At 44.1% G+C, this 16,976-nt stretch overlaps 1 protein-coding gene across 3 annotated transcripts in view; it reads left to right on the top strand.

The window, feature by feature from the left end:
- Positions 1-16,874, top strand: part of LOC136753481 (guanine nucleotide-binding protein subunit beta-4) — a 28,377-nt gene extending 11,503 nt beyond the window's left edge. The window contains exons 2-11 of one of the 3 annotated variants that reach the window (XM_066709620.1): positions 1,527-1,618; positions 8,143-8,254; positions 8,638-8,676; positions 8,875-8,981; positions 10,115-10,178; positions 10,363-10,525; positions 10,662-10,728; positions 11,142-11,343; positions 11,873-12,089; positions 12,188-16,874. In XM_066709620.1, the coding sequence (XP_066565717.1) occupies positions 8,198-8,254; positions 8,638-8,676; positions 8,875-8,981; positions 10,115-10,178; positions 10,363-10,525; positions 10,662-10,728; positions 11,142-11,343; positions 11,873-12,089; positions 12,188-12,294 (1,023 nt within the window). In that variant the 5' untranslated portion in view covers positions 1,527-1,618; positions 8,143-8,197 and the 3' untranslated portion in view covers positions 12,295-16,874. The remainder of the gene's footprint in view (positions 1-1,526; positions 1,619-8,142; positions 8,255-8,637; positions 8,677-8,874; positions 8,982-10,114; positions 10,179-10,362; positions 10,526-10,661; positions 10,729-11,141; positions 11,344-11,872; positions 12,090-12,187) is intronic. The other 2 variants (XM_066709621.1, XM_066709622.1) reach the window with 2 other exon arrangements.
- The last annotated feature ends 102 nt before the right edge of the window (positions 16,875-16,976 follow it).

The raw sequence follows: 16,976 nt of genomic DNA on the forward strand, positions 1-16,976 counted from the left end.
GACTGACTGTTTTGTAGCTGTATGCAATTCACGGTAAAGATGCTAGTAAATGCTAAAGCGCATTATAAATAGGCGTAACAAAAATGTAGAATACACAACATAATTCTGAGGTATACAAAGAAAACGGAATACAGCACAACAAACACAAGACGTAACTATATGACAAGTGGCAGGACTGTGGTACCCTGAATAGTAACTGAGAGCAGGCACTTGTGATCTGATGTTATGTTCGGTAGCTGGCCATGTCAGGAAGTGCTGTGCTGTTGGTATCACTTTACAGGCTGCAAGCAGCGAGGGGAGCTGTGAAACTGACGAATTGCCTTTCCTTCATTATTATTCATATTCATAATAAAAAATGATTATTAATACTAATAACTCCTCACCTTTGACAGCCGGACACCTGACATATCTCCCAACTCTCATTTAAAAAGTAAATACAGTAAAACTATAATATACTGTAGGTATGTTTTGTATTTAGAAAACAGTAAGCCCCATTTTTTAAAATAATTTCAAATGCAAATTAAACTATAAACCGACGAGACTTTCATATCCTCCCCAAATACTGAATAGTTACACAGGGTTACAACCATTACAGCCATGGTGCATGTCATGCCTGCTAGTAATTTGCAGAATAATGATGGTAACAAATGTAATGCATTGCTTTTATTGTGGTTTAAACTCGAACTAATTGAATCAGTGCTTTATCAGAATCGTTTCAAACTCCTGCAAGGCTTTCTGGTGTAAAGAAATGACAATTGAGAAATATTCTAGGAATTGATTTGTGTGGCAGTCGTTCAGTCGTGCGCTCTTCCCCTTTAAGCGCTTTCCATTGTTAAGCCTTGACCGTACTACTCTACGACTGCTACACTACTGGGCTCTGCCATTACGCCACCGGGGAGGGGCGGATCTAAATAAATATATTGTACAGCGTGGGCAGAAAGAAATCTAACGAGAAATGTCACACTAGTCGTTTTAAAAACCGAAGTGACGCACCTCATGTGCAGATTTTGAAATGAAAATGTGTGTATCATCTGTTGGAATTAAATAAATGTCCTGCTTTCCCACCCTGCTTTCATTTTGTTGAGCCGGCCGGTGGAGTGTGCCATTCTCAAAAGCCCAGGGGGGGCTGTGATAACTGTGCTTATTTTTCTTATCATACATCAAATATATACCTGCAATGCCTTCCCATCGGTGAAAACTAGCATTAAAAACGGACTGTTTGTCCAGAAAACGCATTACTGTCCCCACCGGGGGATTTAACCCGCTGGTGCGCCCTTGCAGTCCTCGCATCCCCCCCCTGCGCTTGCTGTTGCCATGTTCCCAGTTTCTGTATGGGTGTGGTGATAAGAGTGCCTGGACGAAGACTGACTCAAAAGCCCGTCTCTGTTGGTGTCGCTGGCCCTTTAAATTGCTAATATAGGTCTAGATTTGTGATTTGTAAATGTATATATTATATATGTATGTATGCATATGTATATAAATATATAGAACGAAATCACCGACGTATTTTAATAATCTACTTCCAGCAGGGGCCATGTGTGGGATCTGAAGGCGGATTTTTTTTAAAGACAAGATCAGAAGGTCGAGGAGAAGGGATTCGTCAAAGCCAGTTGTTCAGGTAAACGGTGTTTTTGTAGATGTGTGTGTTTCAGTCCTATTTGCCTGCCACACTTGTATTGCGCTGTACTGTATTTCCTGCTTTTGTTGCAAGGATACAGCGATCTGCATCGGGCTAATGGTTGGCGGTGCCGCTGGAAAAGGGGCAGGGTTGTCTGACTATTTACGTTTGTGCTGGAAACGGTGTCCATTTTAAAGCTCATAAGCAAAATAAACGATTACGGCTGTGCGTTGGTTTTAATTGATTGCCCCCCGGCTAGTTTTAATCAAGAAATGAGTCTTTTTTTGTTTTGTTTTCCCTGCACAACGCAATGGGTTGAATCCAGAAATAAAACGCGGCCTCCTACAGTTTCGAGTTCGTCTTGCTACAAAGATGCGGCCCGTAGTGACAGCAGCACTCGGGTTCATGAATAAATTACTAGCACCACCACACCACACCAGACATTTGCTTTGCGATATTGTCACGGTTTTATAGGTTTATAAGGGAGAGATTTCGATGTGCAGTGATTGGGGGGTGTATTATTTTCCCCTAGCTAGTGCACGCATACATAGAGCTGCGATTAAAATCACAAACGCAAGGTTGTTGTTCGGCCTCCGTTTTAATGTCCGTTTCGTATTCGTGTCGGTGCCGTGTTTCCCTGCACTTTTGTGTTTTTCGGTTGGCGCTGGCCTGGTTGCAAATATTTATGATGGGAGGCTGTATTTATTTTAATGGGAGACGGCAGGTTCTCGTCATCCGAAACCACGGCTCTTATCACGCCTTTGTAGGACTTGATAGCGGAGGTGTTTGTATCTTAACATCATATATGAAAGGGACGTTATGTGTTTTTCCCCTTCAAACATAATTGCATCCGTGTCGAGAATGACGTAGCAGTGCCAGGCTGCGTTGCTCGGCCTTACCAAGTATCACAGGCTTAGTAAATCATATCAATTGTCATTTTACCAGCTTTTTCATTATTTATTTCTTTCCACAGCGCAATGCACAGTAGCCCCATTGCGTTTCGACGACTTGTATTGGCCAGTCATGCTATCATTACTGTGCATTGTTTATTATAAACCTTTGAACTAAATGCATTTACAGTATGTGTGTGTGTGTGTGTCCATATATGATGTGATGCGATCTGTTAAGTTAACTGTAATCATTAATAGTCATCCAAACTCAGACGCCTATAATTACGGAAATAACCAATGGTCCATATATCTCAGTTTATTGAATAGCATTCACACAGATGCCTGTCTTCTCTGTACTGAACTAACACAGGCATCAGGCTCTGGTATTCTCTTAAGTAACACGAAAACCAATCTGTACCACTGATCTGTCTAGAGACACCGAAAATCTGAATAATTCACAATGTGACCTAGTTTATTCAGATCTGAAGGTGCTTGGCTTGACAAATCACCCACAACCAGCACCTGTCAAGTCAGTTAAACATTGGGAGTGCAGTCACTTCTCAAGACTTTATTAGTAGTATTACGGTTTTGGTGTATAAATTAGGGTTATCTAAGGCTTTGCTGCTCTGATGTGCATCTTGGCAAAAATACAGATTTTAAAATCTGCATGTGAAGTGTGTGTTACTTATACACATGACCAATGCACATTATACTACGTTATTCTATTACTATAATATACGTACACATTCCTCTTTTACTCCTGACTGCTGCCCTGCCTGGCACTCACCTTGCAGTTAAGATAATATATATATATATATATATATATAAAATAATATAAAACTCAAGAACAGCCAACGCCTGACGTAAACCCAGTCGGAGAAGTGCTGTGGTGTGTACTTCTCGCACGTCACTCCTGATGGTGTTGGGAGACCACCTCTGCTGTTGAGGGGTCTGCTGTCTGGAAGTCCCAATGAGGATACTTCAGTTTTTCATCTTAGTGATCATTCTTCATGCCTTACCAGTGATTTTCATTTTAATGCAGTGCTTATAATAGTGTTATTACATGTGGGAGCTTACTATTGCAAAAATAAATGTGCAATTTCTATATAATTATATAAAGTTTTATCAAATATAAAAAAATAGAAGAAAACTTTGCATATTTTCACTCTGTTGGTCTGTAGAATCTTCTCCTCACATGCCTCATGTTAAAGTTCTGGGCTGATTATCCTTAAAGTATATTCTTCTTGTCAATAAGTGGATTGCACTCTTTCTTTTCTTTTAATAAATTGTTCGGGTTGGACTGCATTTTTGGACAGAGGATTAATCTAGATGCAGGTATTTTACTGTTTTTTTCCTTACTGTTAGCTGCCTATGGATCATTCATGGTTTTACACGGTCATTACAGTAATCCAGTCCTGTATTTACCGTTTTCTTAAATGTTTGTGGAACTGGGAGTGATCAACCGTCCCTGTGTTAAATGTTTTATTTCTTTGGAGTCTGTGCAGTGCTCTTGAAAGGTAATGGTCTTTATGACCAAGTTTACAGTGCAGTAAATTATAGTTGGAAAATAGCACTGGTACTGGAATTCCTATCCATTCGAACGGTGTTCAACAACCCCAGTAATTAAGCTGAACGCAGTCATTAGGTCGTCATTAAACATGTGTAATGTATAGTGGCAGGCAGGGTTAAAAAATATTAATTTGTTAATAAAAAAAAATTAGACTTTCAACAGAAATGCATGGTTAGTTTTGTCCATTGCAAAAATTTTAAAGTGGTTAGACACAAGAGCAGGCTCTGTTCCTGGAGAGATACCATCCTGCAGAGCTCTCTAAATCCTCAATCACTGAATACCTTGGAGATGTGGTCCTTTTTACTAATTAAATCAGTTCAGTAGTTAACCGGTTTGCGATGTAATGAACCAACCCCAAGGGCTTACCGGGACCAGCTCTGTCCTAGAGTGTATAGGGTCTGGAAGTCGCTGGAGAAAGAGTTGGGGTAGAGGAAGGAGGTGAACGCATTGGAGCGCTAAGAGAAGAGAATGGGGTCTAAAATGTCCGCACTACTGAAATGCATTTAACCATCCACCCAGAAGGCATTCCTGCATGTATAACTGAACTAGAGTGTTTGCTCTTTGTTTGATCTCACTTTGGAGATTCACATTTGCCTTGAATGGTTTAGCCCATGGTCTTTGAGGGCTGCCACAGACCATCAGGTCTTCCAAATCACTGCAATCCACTCACCTTCTCAGAGCTGCGGGGAGACGGATATAATGCTTATATGCATAAACATAAAATATTTTTATATCTTAGAAATCTAATTTGACAGACTTAGTCTATAAATAAATGTATATAAAGTATTACGTGTAAAACTAGGCCCTAGACCAAATCAAAACCCACTAATCGCAAACTACAAACTTGTCACTCCATCACCGTTTAATGTATTGTGGGAAGCACTTACTACTTGTAAATAAAAATACAACGGGATATAAGTTTCTAATTTGTGATGCATTTGGTAGGGCAACATTTTGATTGGATCTAGGCCTTAGTCTCCTGAATGTACTGAGTAATGGGTTAAACTGGTTACAACACGTGTGTGTGTGTGTTGCACAATGGCTTTCGTTCGTCTTGCCAGCACAGTATTTTGAAATCCAGTGTATGCCACATGATTAATCAATACCTGAGCTCTCCAGTCTCCTCTTGCAAGTGTCTGGGAGACTTGCTGTGAGCCATCAAGTTCACACACCGTTGGACTTCCTCTGTACCTGAAGTTAATGCATTTCTAAGATGGGGCTTCCCTGTTGGTGTGCTTTCTATCCTTCCTCCTCTTTTCCCCCTGCTCATGCCTAACTTCTAACGGAGGATAAAGCTCGTTAATGCTTCCTTGTTATGTTCTTTTACCTAAAATAAACAATAATAAAAATGACACACACAAGGAATTTGCATAGAGAGAGTTTTGCAGGCTGTTGTTACCTGTAGCAGTATCTTTTTGTAGTACCATAGTCCAGACTTGCACTCTGTATACCATGTTAGATCAACTGCGTTCAGAACAACTTTTAAGTGCTATTTTTAAAGTGCTGATAACGTACAGGTGAGGGAAGAACAACTAATGCCATTTCATTATTTCTGGTTTGTGTGCTTTGATTTGAATCCTGGCAGAATAGTTAGACTGGATGATTAGACCTGTATTTTCTCCTTATTATATGTAGTTATCTTTTCAAAACAGGGTAAGAGATTCTTTGGAAAAAGTGGAGTAGTAATGTAAAATTAAGCTGTGTGAGTTAACTGTTATGATTTTAAAAACAAATGATTCACGAAGATTGTGTGTGTGTGTGTGAATAAGCATATGTTTAATAGCAGCATGCTTTTAGACTTGGTTATGGTTCAACTTCCCTTCTATGAGAGAGGATTGTTGTAGCATGAGATGTGTATTAATGCATGTATTAACTGCATCTATTATTGAGTTTTAAACTTTTGCTTTCAGATTTGTTTTACATATTTGTTATTTTATTTTAGTCCATCCTATATTTTATAGGTTATTTCTAATTCAGATGTGGAGCTAACAGATGGTGTCGATTTCTTGTCCCTGGTTTGACTTTAGACTGTCTACCCCGGCAAACTCCTAATTTAGCCTCTAGTGCGATAGTTGATCATTGTTCTTTTATTTCCTCCTCCTGGCTCAATAAGAGATGCTGACAAATATTCCTGCCAGCTTAAAATAGCCCCACACGCCAGCCATAAGGTTGTTTAAAATCTTCCTGAAGACATTGTAGAACAAACCAAATGAAACCCAAACAAGCATTCTTTTGCTAGGTTTTCTAACGGTTTCTCTCTTTTAATGCTGACTGCCTAACTAGACAATGGAAATTGACCAAAAAAACTGCAGCCAAAGCACAAACACACTGAAGCCATAAATATACCGAAGGTGAAAACTGTAGTCAGCTAAGGAAAGTTCATCCTGGAAAATAGCTTGCCCCCCTCTTCTGATGAAATGTTTTAAGGTGGCCAGTGTAAAGTACCTGGCCTGTGCTGTGTAATGCTGTACTGGTGTACATGGGACATAGGCCCCAGCGCAGTGACTGGAAGACAGGGGTAGTCCAGTGTTACTCAGCAGTCGTTCCTTCCCTCAGCTGCAGAGGGGTGGGGCTAACTCGCTTCCTGTTTTTGTTGCAGCACTTGAGCAAAGGCAACTCAGGGAGAGAGAGAGAGAGAGAGAGAGAGAGAGAGAGAGAGACCGAGAAACTATTAATTATACTTAATTCACTCTTAATAAACCAAACGATGCTCGCTTGCTCTGCGTTTTGGGTAAGAGAGACGCTGAGAATGAGAGAAGGCCAGAGAGAGATGGAGAACAAGGGAGACAGACAGAGAGGGATACACAGAGAGGGAGCAAGAGAGAGAGGCAAAGAGAGCACAGGCGGGAGACACAGACAGAGGGAGGGAGGCAGGCAGACGCAGAGAGATGAGATGGGGAGGAAGATGTGGAGGGAGGGAGACGATCAGGGAAAGACGTAGAGAGAGACGCACAGAGATCTAGCACATCAAAAAGCAGCGTGACCTGCAGGAGCAAGGTCGCACCCATTTCCTTTTCCTTTTTTTTTTTTTTTCTTTTTCTTTTTAAAGAAGTGTGTGGGGGTGGGAATTGTAGGCTGGTTTAGAAAGTGGGAGAGAGGGGCAGAAGTGAATCTATTGGCAGATCGGACAGGGGACGTACTGAGCTTTAAGGCACGGTCTTGTACTCCAGCCGATTGGAGACGAGACGTCCGCTCCCTGGGCTGGGTGCTCTTGGTCTCTGCAGTAGCCCATGTCTCGCAGGCTGTGCACTGGAGGATTGGAGAGAGAATGACCATTCTGTACACAAATTGCAACACAGAGCATTAATAGACTTTAATCTCTGCAGCCTAAGCGGACATCTTGTAATTGGCCGAAAGTGAAAAGGAAAGTACAATCCAGAAATGCAAACATTGTTGCTGTGACTGTGCTTACAGTCTTGTACAGTATGACGTAAACCCAGTCCAGGGCTGCCGTGTGCTCGTCCGTCTCCTGCAGCTTACGTGCAGCCTGGCACTTTGGCTATATTCTGATTTTAAGTGTGTACTCTTGTATCCGAGGAGTGGCGGTTGGCTGGCAGTGGCCATTATTGATCGAATGAAAGTATAAAGTTGTGCACATTGTGAATATATATATTTTTTACATCAGTCCTGGAAATTTTCTCTTGAATCCCTTCCCCTTCTGATGTTGCAGCCTGACCTTTACTCAGCATGTCTGTGCCTGTGTCTCTGTGCGCACTGTGTGAGGCTGTTTGAAAGGGGTATTGTTGGTGGTGGTGTTAACCCTTAAGAAATCAGTGTGACGTATAGGTGACATTTGAGAAGCTTTCCAAAAAAAATAATTAATCCTAATATACCAAGTGTCCGTAAGTGATACACAATCACACTGTGATCCAAAGGGTTAAGGGCTTTGCAGTGTGGGTCTCAGTCGGTGACAGCGCTGTGTGCGAGAGGCTGTGCCAAGCGGTGCTGCCACACGCTGAGGGACAGAGACAGCAGTGTCGACGGGCTGTTATGGGTCACTCCTCGCCTCGGCTCTTGTCCTCCGCGCCCCTCCCCCCCTCCTCACCACTCTCTGTCCCCCGCAGGTGTCCTGAGGGTTGAGTGACACGGGTCGAGGGCTGAACGCATTCAGGTGGGACCATGAGTGAACTGGAACAGCTACGGCAAGAGGCGGAGCAACTACGGAATCAAATCAGAGTACGTCTTCTTTTTTTCTCTTGATCATTTGTTTGGTTTTATTAGAGCTTGTAATTTGATCACAGTGGCCGTACGCATCACTGCCTTCCAATACCGCAGCATTTGCTTGCAGACAAGTCCGTTTTCTTTAAAGTACTTAAAAGCTGATGCCCCGGGAGGCAGCAAGCAGCCACTCCACACAGAAGGGATGGGCAGTGTCAGTGTTATATCTTCACAGATCTGTTGGGGTTTCCACAGTAAGGCGTTGGCATAAGCTTTCAGACCCTGCAGCCGAAGGGAAGCTGCCGAGTACTTTAATCTCGCATAGCAGTGCCACACTAGCTGTGTCACAACCCTTATGTCCAGTTATTGAGTGAGATTGTTGTTTTTTCTCCTTTCTATAGGATGCCAGGAAAGCATGTAGTGACTCCACTCTCTCGCAGGTAAGAGCATGGCATAGCCTCTGTTTAAATGGTAGTTCTTTTTTGTAAATGTGCATGGAAAATTACAAATATTACAAATCACACTTACTGTGTGAAGCCCTAAGCACAACTTGGAGCAGACCCCACAAACACACAATGTGGAAGGGGTTAACCCCCAAGGTTTCCTACATTAATGTTTTTGCCGTTTTTGTTCGTCAGATCACGGCCGGCCTGGACTCTGTGGGCCGGATCCAGATGAGGACGAGACGCACGCTTAGAGGTCACCTTGCCAAAATCTACGCCATGCACTGGGGCTCCGACTCCAGGTCAGCACAGGGTCACAGCTCTAGGGGTCGGTCGGATCCGGGGTTTCTTTCACGTGTACTCTTATTTTGAGAAACCAAACCAAAAAACGAAATGTAATACAGATTCTGTCAGCCTCCAGGCCCACACATGGGTGTGTTGAGTGTAAATCAGTTACGTTTAATTGTTCGCAACATACAGGCACAGAGCATTAGGAGAAGGAATCCACATTTGAGCAAAAATGAAAATACGACAGATTTTAGCCCTTTCCCTCCCATGATCTTTTTACTTCTAATGTGATGTAACTTCCAAAGATATTTCATGGATCGAGTGCAGTGTATGAGTTCCCTAAGGACACCATGATAAAAGGTGCATCTCCGAAGTGCAGATCTCTGCCAGGGTGCTCCGGCTCTGGTGTTCATCTCGCCACATACTCTGGCTTCCCAGGCAGGCCTCGGGAAGAGCAAGTGCAAGTACAAGTAAAAGAAAAAAACTGTTTACGCCTCATGTTTATTTTATGCCCGGTGGTTGACATTTTAGCTCTGTAATGCTCCATTATGGTCAACGTGCTACAAATGGATGTTTTGCTGTACATCCAAGCGGATGTGCTTTTTAAGAGGAAGGCATTAGGATCGGGGTGGGGGGGGCTGCAGTCGGAGTGGATGCATTACTGTGGATTTATGAAGGCCATTTTGCCTGAAGCTGGACGACTATCTGAGTTGAAATATTTTGTGGTTCGTGAATAAGTTATGAAATTGCCGGAGCAGTGTAGCAGGGGTCCTGAACGGCAGATGGCCCGGTGTGATGAGGTAACTTCCCCGCCTGCAGTGAACAGGGGGGCGAAACAGCACAACTAGGATCCCTGTGTGAGAGACTTGAGTATCACCGCAGAATAGTACTAAAATGCAATCGCACACCACTCAGTGTAGGTCCAAATGTCCATATCTCTCATTTTTGAAATTGACTGAAGCCCTGAGGAGCCGTTTATGGGCAATGAAACACCACCATGTCAGAGGTGAGAGATTGCATTTAAAAGGCACTATATATAGATCAAGGTGAGGCGCAGTCATGGCCCCTGCAGAATTGAACGGAAATGAGCTGCACTACAGTATCTTCACGACGGAAACACTATATCTTCGTGTTTTTGTTTTTCTAGGTTACTCGTCAGTGCTTCTCAAGATGGCAAGCTAATTATCTGGGACAGCTACACAACAAACAAGGTGAGGAAATGCTGGGTGCTTTCCTGTCCCGTGAAAAATGTCCCATTTTCAGTGGAACTAGTTTAGATCACGACTTTGGCATTTTATTTTGTCATTTTGCACATGTGAGTGTCTGTAAAATGGGACCCCCTGCATAGCCCCCTTGCTTAGGATACTGTCGTGAACTCTGCTGTGGTCTCTTTAGATGCATGCCATCCCCCTGAGGTCATCCTGGGTCATGACCTGTGCCTACGCGCCCTCTGGCAACTATGTGGCCTGCGGAGGTCTGGACAACATCTGCTCCATATATAGCCTGAAGACCAGGGAGGGCAACGTGCGTGTCACCAGAGAGCTGCCGGGACACACAGGTACGCAGGGCAGCGATGTTGGGCAGCACCCGGCTGAGAATCCGAGACTCTCTGAAGCTGAGAAGTTTACATATCTGCGTGGATGTGGAGGGGATGGATTTCTCCTTTTCATTTTATATAACTTTTTCTTCATCAGGCTACTTGTCTTGCTGTCGTTTTCTGGATGACAACCAGATTGTCACTAGTTCAGGAGACACCACCTGGTGAGTCGAGTCCTCCTTTTCACTTCATTTTATTTTCATAATTTTTATTTTTGTTCCGACTAAAAGAGAAGAGGCAGAGTTTCTGAGGATCCCGAGAGTCTTGCTCATTCTTCTCACCGATCCTTACAGCTCTGTGGCCATTGCTTGTGAAAGGTGCTATAGGAGATAAAGATTGATTGATCGATTTGATTGATCTCGTCCTAATGTATCCTGTCTCTGGCTAACCACAGAAAGCATTCTGCACTGGTCTGAATTACAGCAGCCTGAGAGCACTTCAACACAGGGTGTCATCTTTATACATATTTGATATATATTTTATAGTCTGAGAAGATGAAGATTGATAAAGAGGCGGATTGTTGCGAGAGTGCAGGTTCTCTTCTGTGACGCCACATCTCTATTGCTTCCCTGCCCAGTGCTTTATGGGACATCGAGACCGGGCAGCAGACGACCACGTTCACGGGCCACACCGGCGATGTCATGAGCCTCTCCCTGAGTCCTGACATGAAGACCTTCGTCTCCGGGGCCTGTGACGCCTCGTCCAAACTGTGGGACGTTCGGGACGGCATGTGCAGGCAGTCATTCACGGGCCACGTCTCTGACATCAACGCCGTCTGTGTGAGTACTCGGGCGACTAAAAACAAAAATGAGTTATGGCAGCCGGAGTTTATAGTGTTAAAGCACTTGGAAGAGTATCGTAAATCCACTAGACGCCAGGTTTGTTGCAGAACTGAGACCCCCTGCCTCTCAGTGTGGTGCTGCCAGTGTTTATAGGTGGATCACCCTGCTGTAAAATAAGTAAATCCACTGGCTGAGGGGTATAATTGTCTATTGTACAGTGAGGTGAGTAAGAGTCTGGCCTATTTTGGGAGAAGTCATTTCTAGTCCTGCATTTGCATCGACAGGTGGGAAACGAGAGATCCCGAGGGACAGAGGGTCCTGCAGTGCAAAATACCCTCATTGTTTCAGTGTCGTGTGGTATTTCCCCCCCATCTCTGTCCCATTGCAGGAGTTTGCATACAGCTTTGCATACACGCGGTGGTTAGTGTTGCCGTGAGAGGAGATGATGCTTCACTTCATGGAATTGAGTTTTTTCTTTTTTTTGCTGCGTGTGTCATGGATGCATCTCCTCGCCCTCTCTCCTCAGTTCTTCCCCAACGGAAACGCCTTCACCACGGGCTCGGACGACGCCACATGCCGGCTGTTCGACCTGCGGGCGGACCAGGAGCTGATGATGTACTCCCACGACAACATAATCTGCGGCATCACCTCCGTGGCCTTCTCTAAGAGCGGCCGCCTGCTGCTCGCTGGCTACGACGACTTCAACTGCAACGTGTGGGACACCCTGAAGGGAGAGCGTGCAGGTGAGGGCCGGCGGGGCGGGGCGGGGTAGCGGGGCGCCTGAGAAGACCGTCAGAGAGACGGAGAGACGGACCCGTGCTGACACGCTCTCTTCCCTCAGGTGTGCTGGCCGGCCACGACAACCGAGTGAGCTGTTTAGGAGTCACGGATGACGGCATGGCTGTGGCCACAGGATCTTGGGACAGTTTCCTCAGAATCTGGAACTAAGCAGGCCGCGGGGTCGGAGGTCAACCAGGCGCCCCGTGCAGCGGCGGGGGGTCACTGCTGCAGCCGGCAGTCACGGGAAAAGTAACATTTCTTTCTACCTTTCCGGGTGAAGTTTTTTCTATTCACTTACTACACAAAGCTTTCAGTACATAGTCCAAATCAGATGAAGAAGCGAGAATTGTACCCTGGTGATCCTCTGACTTTTGACAGGGGCTAGCATCTTACCATGGTGACGAAGAAGCTAGGAGCCAGTCATTGTTTTATATCTATATCTATATAGATATTACATATAGATATATATATATTACACACACACACACACACACACACACTTTTTCTTTATTGCCCACCTCCTAATTAGTTGTTTTATTTCCTTGCTTTTGCTCATTGTTTTTTTGTACATAACAGACTACACATAATAGTAACCAATCACATCATGTATCTGTACAAACTGTTATAATATATACATATGCAGTATATATGTATATATATATAATTCCATTTATAGCTTCTAATTATCCTGAAATGTCACACTCTGGTCACTGATCAGTTGGTTGCTTTTAAACAATTTCTTAGTGATGTATTCAGAAAAGGTTAGCCCAAGTCTTTGTGTAAATTACTGTAATTTTTATATATATATATATATATATATATATATATATATATATATATATATATATACTGGTTGCCTGAAACCAATACCGGAAGTGTGTCTTTGGTGATTTCTATTCAGTATTAATCGGCAGCCCCTAGCAAAATACAGAAACGAATTCCAAACGAATGACAAATCAGTGACTTTGTGAAAACGGTATTTTTACTCCCTGGATATGGTCGGTCAGCGATTTGCAGTGTTCACATTAGACGCGACGGGGACGGTTCTGTCTGTGTTTGCAGTCCGATATCGCACCTTGAGTATTTACTTGAAAACAATGAAGGCGTGTTATTTTATGAATTAACCATTTATAGACCAGTTTGTGCAGACTGCCCCCCCCCCCCCCCTGTACATGGTAAACAAGCCTGAAACGGGCAGTTGCTGAAAAACATTAGACGCATGTTGCGCAGAGGAGTGTCACTGTTCTGTGAACAACACGCTGCACCTAGACATTCATCTTCCAGTCTGCAGGCTCTGTGTCTCCACGTTTCTCCTTCCCATTGTGGCGTTGACCCCGACAGTGGTGGCCAGCAGCCCCCGCGCCCGGCCCGGTCTCCGCCTCCCAGCAGTGGACGCTTTGTGACTCGCCATCCTCGTCTGTTCCGAGCCCCCCCGGCCCACCCGTTTACAGAATTCAGAGCGAGGGGCAAAGACGACAGTGTGGCTGGGTTTTCAGTCAAACGTTGAGTTCTACTGTGGAAACGGCACCCCCTCCGACTCCCCCAACGCTGACATCTCGTGTCCTTTCCCCTCCGCCACCATGCTGCTGGGTAGCAGACATTCCAGCTGTAAATGCTTTCTTTCCTGATTGTCCGTGAGCGCCGTGTGCACGGTTTTATTCACTCACACACAGGCGTGTATACACGGGCGCACACGCATTTGAAGCAGTAAAGAATGACTAGCAAAGAATGCTTTGTACAGAGAACTAGAGAAATGCATGCAACAGTACTCCTAATGTAAGCACATTCAGACTTTTTACTTTAAAGGTTTTTTTTTTTATTATTATGATGATGATGATGATGATGGGAGGCATCACTCAAGTTGTGTACCTGATACCAGTGTATTATAAAAAAGGCCTATCGCCAGTTATGCATATCGTGGGCCGTTGAAGCCGATGAGGGAGACGGCTGCTGCCCGGTGCCGTGCTCCGATCACGGGTCGGATAGCACAGGTGCTGAACCGTGAGGGCCCAACAACGCTCCCTTGCATCTCCATCCATTAGTGACCGATACGACCTCCAGTCCGAACACCGTGTGGCTCTCCCTCCTTCATTCACTCGCCTCTTCTCTTTTTTTTTTTCCCTCTCTCCTCTTTATAAAGTGGTCTGTATTTCACTGGATTGCGCCATAATTGCCGAACCCCCCCCCCCCTCTGCCTTACTGCGGAGTAAAAGTGCCCGGGAATAGATGGCAAAGTCAGGCCGGTGCCCACTTGAAAGCGTGGCTCTTGGCGCGAGGCTGTCCCGCCGGCTGGACGAGGTGTTCGCCCTCCAGGCTGCCGCTGCCACAAGGGGAGTTACCCCGTCGTCTCGGCGCTCCCGCCCTGCAGCCAGCGCCCATGAAGTAAACCGCCTTTCTGATGTGCCAATCGACACGCCAACGAGCAGAATAGTATTTAAATAGAGCAGTGTTGAACGGAGGAATGAATGAATAAAGTAAAGTATAGCTCTGGGACCAAATTTTAACTACAATGAAACACTAACGGAAGTATTGGTTGCAAAGCTTTTGTAGCATGTGCAAGAATAAGACTGGGTTTTTTGTTTTTTTTTGTTTTTTGATTTGCTTTTTGTTTTTTTGCCTTGAAAAGGGGGTGACTGAATTGCAACAAACAACTTGAGGTTCAGGCCACTTTTTTTCTGTAAATTATTGTTGAATAGATGGATTACTTTCTACAGTTTAGTACTAAAATGTTTATGTATTTATTGATTATAAAGAATCCTTTTTACCAATATGTAGTGATTACGGTAGCCGTTTTCAGTTGTGCGTTTTAGCTGCATTACCCCTTTTTATTTTTTTTTTAAACCCCTCCCTTTCTTTTCCTCTCCAAACAGATTTCAGATATACATATATTGACAATAGAATGTGGTTTTTACCAGAGAGATCCTTTAGATAACCGTGATGTAAGATGTATTGAAGTTCAGTGTTGAAAAATAATTCTTACTGTAAAAATGTGTGGTCAAGATTTTTTTTTTTTTTTTTTTTTACTTTGAGGCTACATTTTGTGCCAAAATTACCCTCCAACATGGGAATAGATATTTTTCCCCTGTAACAGTTGCTCTGTCACTCATCCTTACTCACTCTGTGTTGTCCCGCTAACATGGAAGCGACGCTAACCCCAATGGGCAGTGCCCCTGATTGTCAATCGATTTGAACGTGGACGAGCAACTTGTTTTGCTCGTTTCCATGAGCTGCCCGACACGATACTGGTGCCTAGAAAACGAGTGCCCACTTCAGCCCAAACCGCTTGGTGCTTTCTATATACTTGTGAATACGAGTTCTGTTTCAATAATGTACACAAGTCATTTTGCCATTTTATTTTGTTGCTTTTTTGAAATCCTGCTACCAAACCGAGCTGGATCCTGCATGTTTCACTGGAGTAGCTGTGTGTTCACTGGATATTGTCATTTTACTCCTGGTCGGTTTGAACTAAAAAAAAAAAAAAAGAAAAAAGAAAAAAAAATCGAAAAGGCACATTTAATTAATAAAAAGGAAGAAAGAAACTGAAGTGTTCATTATTTTCCTTTTAAACAAACACTGCACTGGTGTCAGTATAATCCGACGCCCTCCGTTCCCTCCCACGATATGGAGGACCAGGGAGGGCAAGATTGTGTGAAATGACTGGATCCGTCTGTAGACGCTGGCGAGATTGTCTCCCTGTGCAGCAAGCCACCGTGGTGTGCCTCGGTCCCGACCCAGGAAGGCAAAGGATGCGTTGCCTTGTTAAATAATGGCAGGCAATCACCGCAGCATTCTGGGTAAAAACAATAGGTATATAAATGCAACAGTATTAACGGTTTCCACACAACGGTATCACGCGTTGAATGTGCCTGCACACCGTACACAAGAGTTTGTGTCCAGAGCTGGGACAGAAGCCCTACAGGCCGAGAGAATATCCAAAAGTCGGTATTTTTAGCCTCTTCCCACCCCGTGACTTCACCAAGGCCCTCGGCTACCCTTCCGCGCCGTCGTTCGCAGAGGGTGACTTATTTTTGCCCACAATTCCCTTTAAATCAAGGACGTTCTTATCGACTGGATGAAAACCAATCTTGGCGGGTCTGAGTGACTATCGGTGTCTCTCTCTCTCGCGCGCGCGTCGATACAGGGACCCAGTCTAGTGACCGGAAGGGCAAAGACAGCAGCCCCGAAGGCCGTCCTGTCCCGGCTCCGTGTCCCATCATTAGTGTTACATTTTCACCACGATATTGACACAGATTCAGTAAAAATGCACTGCCTTTTGGCTCTTGTATGTATTCCAACAAAGTCTTATTTTTCTTAATTATTTTTCAGTTCTTGAGCCATTCAAAACCAGGGACTCGGTGCCATGCATTTCCTCTTACAGTGCTATTGTGTGAAGTAATTAATCACTTTGCTACAAGAACTTTTACTTCGTTTTTTGGTTTCCATTTTTTTTTCCTCCTCCCCCCACTTTTTTTCCCCCCCCCCTTTCCTCCTTTGTATTTGTACAGTGGCTCGGTGATAACTGATATGTTGCCATGACTTGATATTGTAACCAATAAAAAAGAAAAAGAAAAAAAAAAAAAAGAAAAAGCTTTTAACCAAGGCTGTTGTGTTCTGTGTGTTCACTATGTTGAGAGATTGTAAGTTTATACTCTTCAGTGCAAATTTGTAGCAACAGAGCTTTTATAAGATTGTGAGTGATAGGTACACATGTAAGAATCCACATGCAAATAAACCACTAAAAACCAAAAGTGCTTCTTGTGGTACCTCCTTACTCGACTGCGCTGGGAGCTCGTGCTGAGAACGGGTCGGCTGCAGTTCCCGGGGAGGGTGAGGTGTCAAGTGTGTTTACA

The sequence above is a fragment of the Amia ocellicauda genome, chromosome 7, assembly GCF_036373705.1.
Source record: "Amia ocellicauda isolate fAmiCal2 chromosome 7, fAmiCal2.hap1, whole genome shotgun sequence".
In the NCBI taxonomy this organism is placed as follows: domain Eukaryota; kingdom Metazoa; phylum Chordata; class Actinopteri; order Amiiformes; family Amiidae; genus Amia; species Amia ocellicauda.